Source organism: Chinchilla lanigera, unplaced genomic scaffold, assembly GCF_000276665.1.
Source record: "Chinchilla lanigera isolate Chin_1 unplaced genomic scaffold, ChiLan1.0 scaffold00039, whole genome shotgun sequence".
Classification (NCBI taxonomy): domain Eukaryota; kingdom Metazoa; phylum Chordata; class Mammalia; order Rodentia; family Chinchillidae; genus Chinchilla; species Chinchilla lanigera.
This window is the reverse complement of record NW_004955440.1, coordinates 9947031-9962109: the sequence shown is the minus strand read 5'-3', so window position 1 is coordinate 9962109 and position 15079 is coordinate 9947031. Positions and strand designations below refer to the sequence as shown.

Sequence of the window (15079 nt, the reverse complement as noted above, 5' to 3'; positions counted from 1 at the left end):
TTTTTAAGTGAGCAGTTTCTATACATATTTTACATCATCCTGAGCTGCACAAAGTATTCTATAAAATAGTGAGAAATTCACTTCTCGTGGCTTGTATTTACATAATGCCAATATGTCACAATGCCTCCGTCTAGATGCTTGTTCCTCTAATCCCCCAAAAGTGTCAAGTGATCTCATTTTACCAAGAATATGAATTCAGCATAGGCTGAATAATGCATTATTTTCATGGAAATTGTTTTCAGTGAAGAAACATAAGTTGAAGCTTTTATTTGCTAATTATGAGCTCTCTTATGCAAGGTCTATGCCTATAAAGTCAATGCAGAACTAAGGAGTCCCAGCAAGAGCTCTAAAGAATGGCATATGCATTCCTTGAAACTTTGTTCTTCCAAGTTCCTGTATGTTTGCAATGTAAGCCATGTCAGAAACCACCAAAATGGCTCTAATCTAGTCATTATAGTGGATGAGGAGGAGAGGACACCAGTGGTTTACAGAAATAAAGGAAACCAAATCCAGATAAGGAGATCTACTAAGCACGTTCTCCACCAAATTGCTTTACGTGCAGCTCACAAATAGATTTCCTTAGAGGCGTTGGTGGTATAGTGGTTAGCATAGCTGGCTTACAGGTACATTTCCTTTTAGCATGTCTAAGAGATGCAAAATTTAAGGGGTGACTAGTATCACCTTACTGGAAGTCAATAAAGATTACAGGAGAATGAGCAATTTGATTCCGTCAACACAAGCATTGAAATGAATAACTGCCTGAATGAATAAATGAATGAATGATGAAATCTAGCTTTCTTACAGTCCTCTATTTTAAATCAAACATATGAGAAACATTTAAAAAAAATACATCTACAGTTTATAGATGATTGTTTTAGAAACAGAAAATTAGCTTGGGGGGAAAAAGCAAAAGGAAAGAAATTTTGTTTTGTTTCATTTTAATAATAGCCAATATGCTGCTGTAGGGAGTTTGAAGGACAACTCCCTACATCTGTGAGAGGAAAACACTCAATTTTCATTAAAACTGCTTTGCCCATAACTGTCCCATAGGCATGTCCCATGACTCCACACTTGAGCATCTTGGCTGCAAGAGGATCTGGCCATTAGAGGAGGCTCTCGATATGCCGAGTCCCAGCAGTGCCGAGAGACTTGGCACCTTTATATGCTACTTCCTAATACCAACCCCAGCATAAAATGTCATCAGAAGCTTGCATAAACATTGGACTTAGATTCACATAAATTATTTCTGTCCTGAGGTGCTGTATGCCAGAATTTAGTAAAAACAACACTTTGAGTAAATAGAATTGGCGTGTAAATGTAAGAATATTAATGCAACAAAATGATCATAGAAAAATATAATCAAAAGTACACACTTGTAAATCTTGCAATGAGGTGAAACGTTTATCTTGTGCTTCTGAATTTTTATTGGGCATTTCCATAGAGTTCCTTTAAGCTGACATTGCCAAAGTGCTTTGAATTATTAGTTGCTTTGCAGAATTGTCATCTATGAGTTTCATTAAAATGCTCGGGAATTATTTTAATAATCATATGTGTGATTAGTGCCTGTTTAGCGCCGGATCTACAAATTCATTTTAAGAGTAAACACTGGGACAATGAAATATAATGCCAGAGATGATTGCTCCTGTCAGCAAAAACATTGTCTTATTTTATTAAAAATCACCAACAGAATCCCATGAACAAAAGATCCAATTTCTATTTATAGACATTCTCTACTCTGTAGTATTATGGTATCTGCACACTGCAAGCCTGCATGCAACAGAGTTCTTCATTTTGCTAGGGTAAATTCATAAATCGAGAGGTAGAGAGCTCCTTTTCATGTGTGAACTTCATATATGAGCACAACCTACTACACACAGCTTCCCCCAATGTCCCATTCAGATTTTTGGTCTAATAGAACCATACTCACAGCATCAGTACTGAGTATGTATAAGTGAATGAAGACTTCCTGGGAATGATGATAACTTAGCTATTGGAAATAACAACATAGTAATATCCTCAGTGATCCATTTTTACTGTAAGTATGTATTAAATAATATTTATTCCTTAAAACATGTACTTGGAAAATTACATGAAATTGAAATATACAATAAAAACACATTTCCCTCTACATTCCAATTGACTTCATTCCTCACAGACGCCTCACCTCGTGTTTATTCTGCATTTTCTGTTTCCTACTATTTCTCAGTACCCTCAGCGCCTCTCCCTGACATGTTCATTTGCTTTCCCCAAAGCTACTGTCTTTATCCACATCCCTTACCCACTCTTCCCCTCTTGTTATTTTCTCGTTCCCTACTGATATGGGAATAATAGGATCCCAAGGCTGTCCTTACAGTATAATTAAAGTATGAATTTCCAGGAGTTAGAAACTGCATAACATTTTTATTATGCTTCCATAATAAAGGCAGGTAACATCAAAAGAATTAAAATGGCTTTTCCTAGCAGATTACTTGGTAAAGATTTTTTCCCTTTGGTTCTATTGTTTTAAGAAAGTAGGAGATTGAAATGAGAATAGGTTCACCAATTCTTTTTTTCTGCAAACACCTCTATCTTTTGCATGATATATATCCCCCTAGATCCTGGGAATGTTATAAACTTGTAACAGATGGTGATGAAGCTTCACATTTTTATACAATACATTTTTTAAGATTCTAAATCTACTATGTGTATCTTCCAGGAAAAATGACCTTGAATGGATGAAGTCATAGTTTAAAGGAAAAACACCCCATAGATAGACTAGCATTGAACTGATGAGTGAACTGGGATTGTTTTGTTATGTTCTGCATGAAGAAATAATTTCATAAGAAAAGCAGAATGCTGAAAAGAGGAATCAAAGGTCATCCGAAAAATGGAGGTGTACCTGTTAATTGTTCCAGGAAAACCAGTAAGCTGTACTCTGACTAAATAAGAACATGTGGAAGATAGGGCATCACTTTCTGCAAGGAAAAATGTTATTTGCTTCACTTGGGTAATGTTGGGGGCTTACCAAAAATTGTTCTGGCACAATATCTACCAGCATGAATGTTAGGAGGGTTCTAACACTGTGAGTGCTGATATTTTATGAATGTTTTATCACTGGCTTGGAAACAAGAAGTTTGCAATTGAATCAACAGTATGTCAGACAGACAAAATATTAAAAAAAAAAAGAACATTAGTGAGAATTACTAATGTCCCTATTGTAAAAACAAACTGAAGTTAATAAGAAACTTGATCCTCTTAACCGATTAACAGAAGCGAAGTTTTAATTGCACGGCTTCCTAGACAAACAGAGCTGCAGTGCTAAGTTGAGTATCGGTTATTCAGAAGGTGCCACACGGAGAGGAACTACTGCATATTCAGTTACCCACCTCGTTTTTCAACAGCTTCAATGCATTGCTTTACAAACCGTGGAACTGTGGAATTTTCACGTTCACACACTGTGTGCAGATGAGAGCCAAAAATTTGATCTGCAAAAGAAACAAAGATGAGCTTCATTAAAATCCAAGCTCGCGTTGTTCTTTAATTTGATTCTGCTTCCATAGCTATTGCGCGCTGAAATCTTCATCTTGCATAGGAATTGATTTTTTGCTTTAATTTCCAAGTGTCTATGGCAGACGTACAAAGATCATAACTTCCTTCTTTATGGAACAGGACCCTGGCCCTGGAGTAAGAAAGCTGACACCCTGCCATTGATTAGGCAGAGATGATTGAGTAAGTTATAGTCTCTCTGGGCCTTAACTTTGTTATCCATAAAATAATGACAAGGAATTAAGGTAATTTCCACAAAATAATTAATCTCCGTCTTTGGTGTCAAACATGTTTTAGAAATTTCTCAGTGGTCATCAAGATTATGATTTTATAAGTACATTTAGGACATTTATTCTGCAGCTCAGTGGCATTTGAAGAGGCCAGCTGCAGGAGAGGTACTTTGCAATTAATTATTTTTACATTTCTTCTGCTTTGAATGCCCTTTCTTGCCTCTAACCTAAGTATCACCTTTCCTTTAGTCTCTGCTTTGAGTCCCACTTTCTCCACAGACTCTTTCCTTGCTATCTCAGCTTTTCATCTCCTGCAAACCTAGGTTCTTAGGAGCACCAGTTCCTTAGGATATTCATAGGTCATGTGGGAAAAAGGGCCTATGAAAAAAGGGCTTAGCAACATCAGATTAAACACAGTTAAACAGGTTCCCTTAAAATTTTGTTGTTATTGTTACAGCCTGTGCGTTTCTGTGATGGGGTAGAGGGTGCATTTTTTTCTCAACTAATTTGCAGGAGATCCTTTTCTTTCAGAGAGCATCTCTCTGGACTAATATATCCAAGAACACACGATGGGAGATCCTAGCCTACCTCTCTTATTTGGAACATGATTTGTGCTACTTTCCATTGTGTATTTACATTTATGATGTATGGAATATATTCTCTTGAGGCAGATTCTGAGTGCCTACATCGTGTATGTGGTCTTACAGTTACCAGCACTTCGAGCTGATTCTGGCCCCCCGTATGCACACGTAGATTTTTAAAAATTGTGGCAAAGTAACACCTACTGTAAAATGTACCATTTTAAACATTTTTATGTACAGCTTGGCAGCAGGAATTACATTTACAATATTCAGCATCACCTGTTTCACTATCGTCCATTTCAAGAACATTTTCAGTAGCATGGATGTTTATTGCTGCTGATGAAATTAATATGGGCCAAGTCCAAGGGCGTCTTATTTTGATGAGAATAAAATCAAAGTCCCTACTGTGACTTACAGAACTGTACGTGCTCTGACCTCCACTGACTAATTGAGTCCATTTGCACCCTTTCTCCTGTTGCTAAATCACACTGCTCATTTCTGCCCGCCACGCTTCTGCCAAGGGGACTTTGCCTTATTATTTCCTCTGCAAAGAGCCCCTGTTGCCTGAGGTCTGCGATCCAATAGCACCTTGTCACTGGAGCTTTTCCTACTCACCTCTGAAAGACTGGTGTCAACCAATACCGTTGTCTAATTTACTTTCCCTGCTTTACTTTTCTCGGAGCTCTTAACTGCATTTGACATAGTAGAAAGATGTGTTCACAGCTTAGTTGCTTCTCTTGCTTAGAACACAGAACACAGGAGAGGACAGACCATCCATATTTCCTCTCTTACTAGGTCCCTCGGTCTTAGATGGACAGTATTTACCACACAGTGGAATTCTGATAAACATTTCTTGAAAGACTGCTTATTGTAATTGATGAATTTTTAAAAATATATTTATAAATGAGGCCAATATATAGTACAGCATAGCAGAACATACACTGATACTGAAGGTGAGGTACCATGAGTCTTCTGGGAAGTAATGATGTTCATACATCTTAGGGGAAAAATTAATGCCACAAATTGGTAACAACTAAGCAAGGAGAAAAAAATTAAGGCTCCTGCACTACAAATAGTACACCTCACTGTGGAAATGTACATTTTTATTCAAAATACAGAAGATAAACTCAAAACAAACAGAGTATAAAAAAGTAGGAATTTGCTTTGAACACTTGGTCATGTAACGAAAGTGTGTTCCTAGAATGTGCAACTCTATAAGAAAGAGTAATGTAAAATATCTTATAGGAAAAAAAAAAACTGAGAACTTCAGATCAAATGACTAAATTGACTAGAGATTATAGTCAGGAAGAACTGCTATAAAGTAAAAGTCTTATTAATGGACTTTGGAATTAAAATCAATACCCAAAGTGCTTCCCATCTTCACAGCAATGATGCAGGCGTCTTAGGCTGTAAAAGACATCAGGATGTTTCTGATATCACAGGGGCTAAAGGAACTGACCAAAAAGCATACAAGCCAGAACCTAGCAAGTGGCATACAAGGTACCGAGTGCTAAAGAAGACATTCTTCTGTGTAAGGGTTAGGTATTTCCGTTCCATTTGGTGCGGATATGGGGAGAGAGAAAGCTGAGAAGAAGGAGGAAGATAAGGAGGAGGAAGAGGAGGAAAGGGAGAGAGAAAGTTTGACCAGTGAAGGTCTTTGAAGAAAACTAGATTTTTCAATGAAGTGAATACTGCACTTTGTAGAAAGTTTTGCTTTATTTTTCAAGAGTGGATAGAAGAAGCTAGAGACAAGTACTGTACTTGCTCTGACCTCCACTGACTAATTGAGTCCATTTGCACCCTTTCTCCTGTTGCTAAATCACTTCATTTACTCAGTTATTTGGAAAGGATAACCACAGTGTCTATATTGTAGATATACAAATATGTGTAATAATCATAGTTTGTATTAAGGCAGTTTGCCTGGTAAAGTTTGTAAAGAAAATGGGCAGGAAAACAGAGAGTGGGAAGGACCAAGTACTAAGATATTAAAAGGACAGCAGGGTTACCTAGGAAATATGTTGGGAGCACTAGAGTCATTGTTACAATCATCAGAATTTTTGTCGTCTGAATTAGACTCTTACATTCAGCTCCTTGCATTTAGTCACATGGTGCCATTGATTAGAGCATGCAGCATTCCTTTCCCATCCCACTGATGCTGGGCTCGACTGTGTGGCAAGGCTGCACTGATTTAATGTGAGTGGAAATGTATCAGATACAAACTAAGTTCTTAAAAAGCATCCTGGACTTCTACTCTCTCTTGCCTTCCTGCTATTGCTAAAAGAAGGTATACCCTGAGAAGCTACTGTCCCTTCAAACTGGCTTCCGAATAAATAAACATGACTAGAAATGTAGCCAATACTTAGTGAAAAGTCCAGTCAGGCTTGCAGTTAAAGCAGAGCTGCCCAGTCAGTCCTATCCTGGCTTACCTGATCCACAGAAAAACAGAAGTGAACCTTTCTTGTTGTATTCTCTGAGGTTATGTGGGTTTTTTTGTTACACAGCAATAGCATATGGATACAGGGGACAGTGAATATTTAGGGAAATGTTATCTTGAGTTATGCAGTGAGAACAAAAACAAAGGGAATGGCAGCACATAGAAAACAAAACCTGAAAGCAAATTACATTAAGGAAAAAATTCTAAATTTGCCAGGAATGTGGAGTTACGCACTTAGCATTAATTTAACCTTAAGGAAAAATCCCAATGAAAGTTGTTTGCAGTTAAAAATTAAAAGTTTTGGACTTACCAGATATGATGACATTTGTTATCTTCTATTTTTTTCTAGATCAATTCATCTCTGCCCAATTTAATTCAGTGAATATTTAGTGAGTAGCTACCATATGGTGGGCCTTGTAAAAAGTGAAAACAACTGACTTACACAATAACTATTAGCCAGACACTGCACAACAGCCTGAAAATGCCCGCACTGTAGATTATGATCTTCAGTGTAGGGGAGGGGAACAGTCACAGCAGGCTGTGGTCCATGCTGTTACATCACGTAAGAGTGAGGATCCATTGTGCATTTTCACTAAGACACAAATGGTTCAAAGTACTTTCTCTAGATGCTCCCAAACTTACGATGGATTTGCATCCCAGTAAACCCATTGTAGCATGGAAATATTGTAAGTAAAAATGCATTTACTGCACATGCCCTGCTGGACACCGGGGCTTAGCTACACAGCGCACTGTCAAGTGGGAGCTATGTACTCTCAGGACTGTGTGACTGACTAGGAGCTTTGCCTCCTGTGGCTGCTCCAAGTTCCAGTAAAGTACCATGCCACACAGCCTAGAGAGATCAGAATTCACACTCTTGAGTACTGCTTTCCGGAATTCAAATTGCTTTGGAGCCATTATAAAGTTAAAAAAAATGCCAAATTGAGCCATCAGACATAGGGGACTACGTATATATTCTAACGTATTTAATATTCACACCAGTCCTCAAAGGTTTGGCAGCAGATAATATTATCATCTTCATTCCACACAAGAGCAAACTGAGTCATCTGTGCAAGGTCGCAGAGCTTTCGGGTCTGGGGGAGGGAGGGTGGGGGATGAGGTTCCAAACTAAGACAACGAGCCTGAGATGGAGAGAAGGTGATTCGGTGGGGTTTGACAGGTGCGTGCCAGAGGTGGGACCACCCAGCAGGCGAAAGAGACTTCCCAGTTTCCTTGGTTGAGGAAGTCAAACGCTGTAGCCCAAAGGTTTGGAGCACAGAGCTTGGAATACAGATACTAAGAGAAGCATCTCAGATACAATAGAATGTTGATGGGGGATAGTGTGAAAATTGCTCCTTGGATTTGGGCAGTTACAAGGATATGGGGGTCAGAAGGAAAATCGTTTTCAGCAGAAGAATGAAACTGAAAGGCATATGGTTGTGGTCAAGTTTTGAAAAGTAGGTAAGGAGCGAAAGACAGAGCAAATAGACCCCTCCTTTAAACACCTTGGCGTTGAAAAGGATAAGGGCACAGAGATTAATCAGATAGGAGGGCACATAAGATTAGGAAGAATCTTGACTGGGGTAGACAGGAGAGAATTTCAGATACCACGCACTTTTGATTGCTAAGAGGAGGGGACAAGGTGCACTTTGGGCTATTTTTGGTGGGTATGCTGCCAAAAGTGGGGAGGAGCATTACTGCCACTTACTGGGCAGACCATGCAAGTGCAGGCAGGCAGTCCCGTACAGAGAAAAGCTGTCTCTCCCATGCGATCGCATAGTGCCTTTGAAAGAAAAGACCCGAAATGTATTGCAGTTCATTAGAGGAGAGATGTTTGCTCTTTATAGTTACCAGCAAAACTAAACTTTTTTTCTTACTTAGATCCTTCCTTAAAACTTCCTGAATTCACCCAAGAAAGTGTTACTGTGGAGTTCAAGAGCTGAGCTACCGACATGAATCCATCAGAATCAAAACTGCTCATGTGGCCAAAGCTGGGTTAATGAAACACTCCCTCCATTAAGCTTAGATCTTGCACAGTGAGGGATTGAGGTAGTTCTCTTAGCCATTTGGACTGTAAGTCTGTCTTGATTTTGCCACTCAGGACTGAGGAAGCCCTTGGGGAAATGGTTATGGGCAATGAGAGAGTGGACACAGAAACCAATTTGAAGGGGAGTAGATGGAACAGATATCCCTCAACTCCTGACCTTCCAATGAATACCTAACTCCATCCTTTATATATCCTTGCCAGAGCCCTTGCAATGCCTGTGTTATAGTTCCACGAGGTCCTTTTCAGCTGAATTCTTTCAAATTGTTTTCTCTTTACTGCAACCAAATGACCTTGACTAGAACTTGAACACAGCATTGGCTGTCAGGTTTCAAGAGAGACATTAGAATCACCAAAGAAAGGGCCAGGATGGTCAAAATGGTTCAATGATAGTCATTTTCCAGAAGATACTGGCTGAGAAGATTCGGTAAAAATCACTGGTTTAGCCCTCCCTGTATCTATTCTACCTTCTGATTAGCAAACAAACAAGAAGAACAAGAACAACAAAACCCCAAACTCTGGCTTACCTCTAGGTCATGCAGCATCTAATTTTGCTGCCTTTCATTTTAGTTAGTGACATACCCCACCACACCCAGCTCCAGCAATTAGCGTCCTCTCCTTTGCCACAGCAATTAGTCCGGGGACAAACACAAAGCCCAAGTAGCTTCTGTCAAGGGAGTCCTAAGACTTTTTCTGGTGCTGCCGGGAGAGAGGAGCCCTCTTCATATAGGAGATTTTTTTTTTTTTTTCTGATACCAGGAATTGAACTCACAACCTTGCACGTGCCAGGCAGGCGCTGTGCCTCTGAGCTAAATCCCCAGCCTCCTATGGGAGATATTAAACCTTGAGAAGAGTCTCAGTTTCTAGAAAAGAAGTTGTCACCTCTGGAAAGACAGAGTGCAGAATTGAGCCAACAGAGTGGAAAACAGCTCAGTGATAACAGAAAGGACTTGATAGCACTAGTGTCCCTGAGCCTGTTGTGCCTGAAGCTATCCTCGACCCTTGAACTTTTCCTTTAAGAAATCAAATAAATTCCAGTCTTCCCTCTGCAGCTGATACAAGTTTCTGTTAATTGCAATGAAAAGAATCTTGACTACAACATTAGCTTTCAAGATAAACTGATAAACTACATGACCAAGAAGAACTGGTGATGCACAGGAAGTAGCATCATGGCACTAAAAAGTGCTATCCTGCAAAAGGAAATCATAGAGATTTAGATAAAATGTCTTGTCAAATGTAACTGTGATTGCGGAATTGCCAGTCACCAAACTCTGACACAGTACAGAGTTTGATATAACAAAAATGGACGATTGCATTACAGGAATGTGTTTGAATCACAAAATCATCTATTGTGTTCTTTTTGTTTTTGAGACGGGGTCTCACAATGTAGTTTGGGCTGGACTTGAACTCACTGTGTAGCCCAGGCTGGCCTTGAACTCACAGCTGTCTTTCTACCTCAGCCTCTCAAGTGCTGGGTTCATAGGGATGCACCACCACACCGCTTTTAAAGCCATCTATTTTAAAATAGTGTAGATAGCAGGAGAGAGAGAAAGTATTCTGTTTCCTTGGCAAGGATTAATGAAGCAGCTTTGCCCCTGAAATACCACGCCTGCCATCTTGACACAACATTAAGGATTATTTCTATTTTCCTCTTCCTTATGGCACTCCCCAAAAGGGAGCGTTCCCAGAACCCTGAGCTCCTAACTCCAGACTTACTTTCTTACCTGGGGGATAACTAGTAATCTTTTCTTCCTCTCTTTACAACTTATTTTTTTTAAATGAGAAAATACCTCTTGCTAGAAGTGCCAGTATTTTTGGAGTCCTGCAAGCTCTTATGGCCTTGGCGTGTGTGATCACTATATCTTTGTCCTACCATTTCAGTACTTATTCCAGGGGTGGCAGGCAACACATTGGTTGGAGAAAATCCATTTTCTCAATTTTTCTTTGAAAGCATTTTCTGGTGAGAAAAATAAATAGACCTTCCACATGACTCCACTTATAAATCATATTGTTTACATAATGAATTAGAGTTTAAGTAGAGAATGGTGGTTTTTAATCTTTGGGCTCTGAAACTTTTGACCGATTTAGTTGGTTCATCAGCTGAGCCAGGTTAAGTCTCCCAGATTACAAATTAGCTTCATCCTCCCTCATCACCGCTATATATTTTTTGACAAATTATGGAAAGAACACTCAGTAATGGGATCTTTGTCAGTTAGATTCCAAATGAATCAAAACTATGAGGAGAACTACTCAATAGAGGCAGTTAAATGTTCAAATAATGTGACGGTGTGCTCATCATTTACCAGGGAGACACACTCTGCATGCTTTTCAAAATGATGCTATTCCGCTTGCAGGAGAGAGGGCCATTGCAGCTAGTCTAGTAAATTATAAAAAGGAGAAACAAAGCACCCAGGTCTACCACAAGCTGAAAACAATAACAGCAAATCAGACTGCTCAGCTACACAAACAAATCAGGCAATTACCTTGGTAATGAGGTGTATTGGTTAAGTTTTTTGGCTCCAGGCAATAGAGAAACACAGCCACACTGTGGCTATCATAAGCAACAGAAAGTTTATCTGACTGATATTGAAGGCTAGAGATGGGGAAGAACTCAATGAATTTGCTATAGGTTGGGGACCAGTTTTTCTGATGTTGAGAAATTAAGATGCACTGGAGATCCAAGGAACAGGGAGTGGGAGAAACATCAAGTGTCTTGGTAACTCTAGAAGCTGGGTCAGGAAACTAATTTCATTGTCACCAGCAGCACCATGTCAGCACGGAGGCAGGGATTTCCACTTATCAGATGCTCAAGACTGAAAGTTCCAGTAAAAATGGCCCACTGATTGAGATTAGGTCATATAAAATGGGTAGAGTGAGGGCAAAGTAGAACCCTTATTGCTTTCACAGTAGGGAGCATCCACTTGGATTCTTTTCGCCATGAAAATACCACACACATGGGCACAACATTTCTCAGTAAGCTGCTTTAGAGGAGAGGCAGTAGATACTTTGGAAAGTAAAAATAATATTCTCTCAACCTGAGTGGCTTGAACAGCTTAACTAAATTCATCCTTTGATTTTAAACTATACATGGCAACTTGTTCTTTTCTTTGGATGGTAGGTTTTGAGGTCACAACTTTCAGGTTGCCCATAAAAGCATGCTTGTCCTCTCATCTTTTGTCTTTTCTGCAGTGCTGACCACTTCACTTTCATATCACTTGAAAGTTAAATTATGAACTTCCATCGTAGAGTTTTCCAGAACTTTATGAGATGACCTGAATGTATGTCTTAAGTAAGTACTATAGTTTACAGGATGTCTTATGTCTTTGAACTGAAATGCAGAAACATGCATAATGTCAGAATACTGCTGTGTTTATCATATCATATGTCAGAAGGTGTGTCATGCATGATCTTATGGCTGCTTCAAGGATTTAATTAAAAATATCAGCTACTACTTTTTAAAATTTAAATATAAAAAACTGGGCCAATTCTCTGCTAAACCCCCAGTGTACCATGGAAGTAAACCTCTTGTACTGCCTTGTTAGCTATAATTCTTTTCTCATAAAAGGCAACTGTAGGAAGAAGCTTAATTACTTCAACTTTTGAGTAGCTTAGAATCCAAACAAATAGAAGATATTAAATACATACACTTCTGTGTATAGTTCTCTCCTACATATTTATTCATATTTCGCCTCTCACCACACCTAACAACTCTGAAGTTTCTGGCAGATAATGACAGTGTCTGTTATGCAGACATGGTCCTAAAAGAGATTTGCCTGAACGATATGAAGATCTCCCAACAAGGGTGGTGAGTTTCTGCAGCTTCCCCTAGAGGAAGGACGCACAGTTGGCTGCAGGGGAAGCATCCTTTGGCAAGAGCAGTCCAGAGATGAGTCTCAAGGATGGGCCGACCGCCACTCTGACTGAGTAACAGAATTCTCTGGGGCTCATTTCTACATGTCTCTTTCTTCTCTTTCCACTGGAAGCAATAGCTAGTTTATACTTATCAGTTTCACCCTTAACACCCTTCTATGAAGTACACATTGACCCTGTCTTTTCGCTCCCAAACCCACATGCAACTAGATCTCGACTCAGCTTTGTTATGAGTAGTGAAGTAGGTACATTGGTGAGTTTACAACCAACAGGAGATTTGCATCATAAATGGAGAGGATTAAACCAAATGGGTGAGTATGAAATTATTCTGTATTTGTCTACTCTAGCCAATAACTCTCTCTCTCTGTCTCTCTCTGCCTGTCTCTCTCTCTGACACATACATACACACACACACACACACACACACACACACACACACACACCCTGAATGCCAATACTATGGAGAATGCTTGACCAAGTGCATCTTTCACCCATTCCATTTATTCCACCAGGAGTGTTTTCCATGCCTCTTGGAGTAAAAGAAAAGGCTCTATCTCCATGTAGCTTGTATGGGTCAATGAGTGGAACACATACACAAAGACCTTCACATATAACACAAATTTAGGAGGCAATAATTGCTATGGAGAAATAAATCAAGGCAGGAAGCTAGTGAGTTTGCCTGTGAAGATGCCTCTTGAGCTATGGCATTTGGGCAGAGATCATTTGAAGGAAAGGCCAAGCTTTGTAGAAGCAGAGGGGAGAAGCTAGTACACAAGCTTCGGGAAAGCCGGGTGCCTTGGGAGGAGGAGCCGAAAGGTCTGTGTGTCTCCAGTGGGGAGCACAAAAGGAGGGTCGCTGAGGATGAAATTGAGAAGGCAGCCTCGAGCCAGATTAGGTGGGACGCACATTACAAGTCACAGGAAGGACACTAAATAACATTTCAAATGTTTTTATTCTAAGAGATTGGATCTTACTGAACAGGAGAGCGAAGTGATTTGCCCCATATAATTAAATCGTCCTCGTATTTGCTGTAAGGAGACCAAGACCAAGGGAGTGAAGGGGAGAAGCAGAGAGGCCAGTCAGGGCCGAGAGAAATATCCTGCGAGGAGATGGTGACGCGTGGCTAGGGATGGTAATAACGGAAATGACTAAAACTGGTTGAATTTAGAATATATTTTTAGGCAGGATTTGCTGATGGAAGTGAAAGAGACAGAGTTAGAGTGGAGGGTGACTCCAGCTGGCACATGCCCGTGGTATTTCCTGAAATAGAGAACACGTGGGAGCTGGGGAATCAAGGGTTGCTCTGGGTAAATTTGAGATGTCTACCAAGCACCCAAGGAGATGTCAAATAGATATCTGAATATGCAAATCTGGAGTGTGAGGCTGACTTTTTCAGTTTGGAGAGCATCATTTTGTAGATGGAATTTGAAGCCATAGGACTGGAATAACGCAGCCTTGAAATGTTTAAGTAGTGTCCGATAGTCTGCAAATGAGGATGAAAAGAGAAATGAAGTCCAAGCACTGGTGTTGGGGAGAAGAACAGGTCCCACCAAAGAGAGGCCAGGGATTAACCAATGCAAGGAATAAGAACCTGGAAATGAATTACTATTCTATTATCACTGAAAGCTTTCATGTCTGACTTTATCTCCTTCCTTGCTCGTTCTGGACAGTAACTTCACATATAGCACAGGCTTGAGTAGGATAGACCCTGGTCTGCCACTTACTGGTTTCTGCCCAGTAGGGAGATTTTAAAATAACGACATCAGACTCAGATAAAGAGAAGTGAGGACTGAGAAAACGAAGACAGAGAGAGTTTCAGGGCATGGTAGCTGCGCTGAAATAACACAACTAACTATTAAGTTATTAAGTAGAAGAAATGAAAAATAAAATTCAAAGTGCAGGAATTTTTATGTAGTAAGTTGTGATAAATGCAGTTTCACTTATATTTGTATTTTTTGATTAATTGATTAGTTATTTTTTAATTGCTTAATGAATACTTACATGAAGGAATGATAGACTGAAAATACATGAGAGAAAATAATTTAAAGGTGTGATTTCATCCAGGTGTTATGGTACACACTTGCAATCCCAGCTAATCAGAAACCGAGATTAGAGTATTGTGAATTCAAGACCAGCCTGGGCAACATAGCGGGATCCAAACTCAAAAACAAAACAAATCAAAAAGTAACAAGTATTGTTGCTGTTGTTGTTATTTTTAATCCAAAGATTGTGAAATGATTAAGTGTGAGGGAAATATACTTTAGTTCAGTTTACATTTTGGATTATTACTATGGCCAAGCTTTGTTTAGCAAAGACTAGCTCTGTTGTGAGCTGAAGATACTTTATATTTTAATTTACCTGTTTTTGAATTGTGGACAGACCAGTAAAGAAATAGCAG

General features: G+C 39.5%; 1 protein-coding gene across 4 annotated transcripts in view; it reads right to left on the bottom strand.

Moving 5' to 3' along the window:
- The window catches only part of Arhgap15 (Rho GTPase activating protein 15), a 590914-nt gene that overhangs the window by 219977 nt on the left and 355858 nt on the right, over positions 1-15079 (bottom strand). For all 4 annotated transcript variants that reach the window (XM_005390781.2, XM_005390780.2, XM_013517486.1 and 1 more), the window contains one exon: positions 3366-3464. In XM_005390781.2, coding sequence (XP_005390838.1) covers positions 3366-3464 — 99 coding nt within the window. The remainder of the gene's footprint in view (positions 1-3365; positions 3465-15079) is intronic.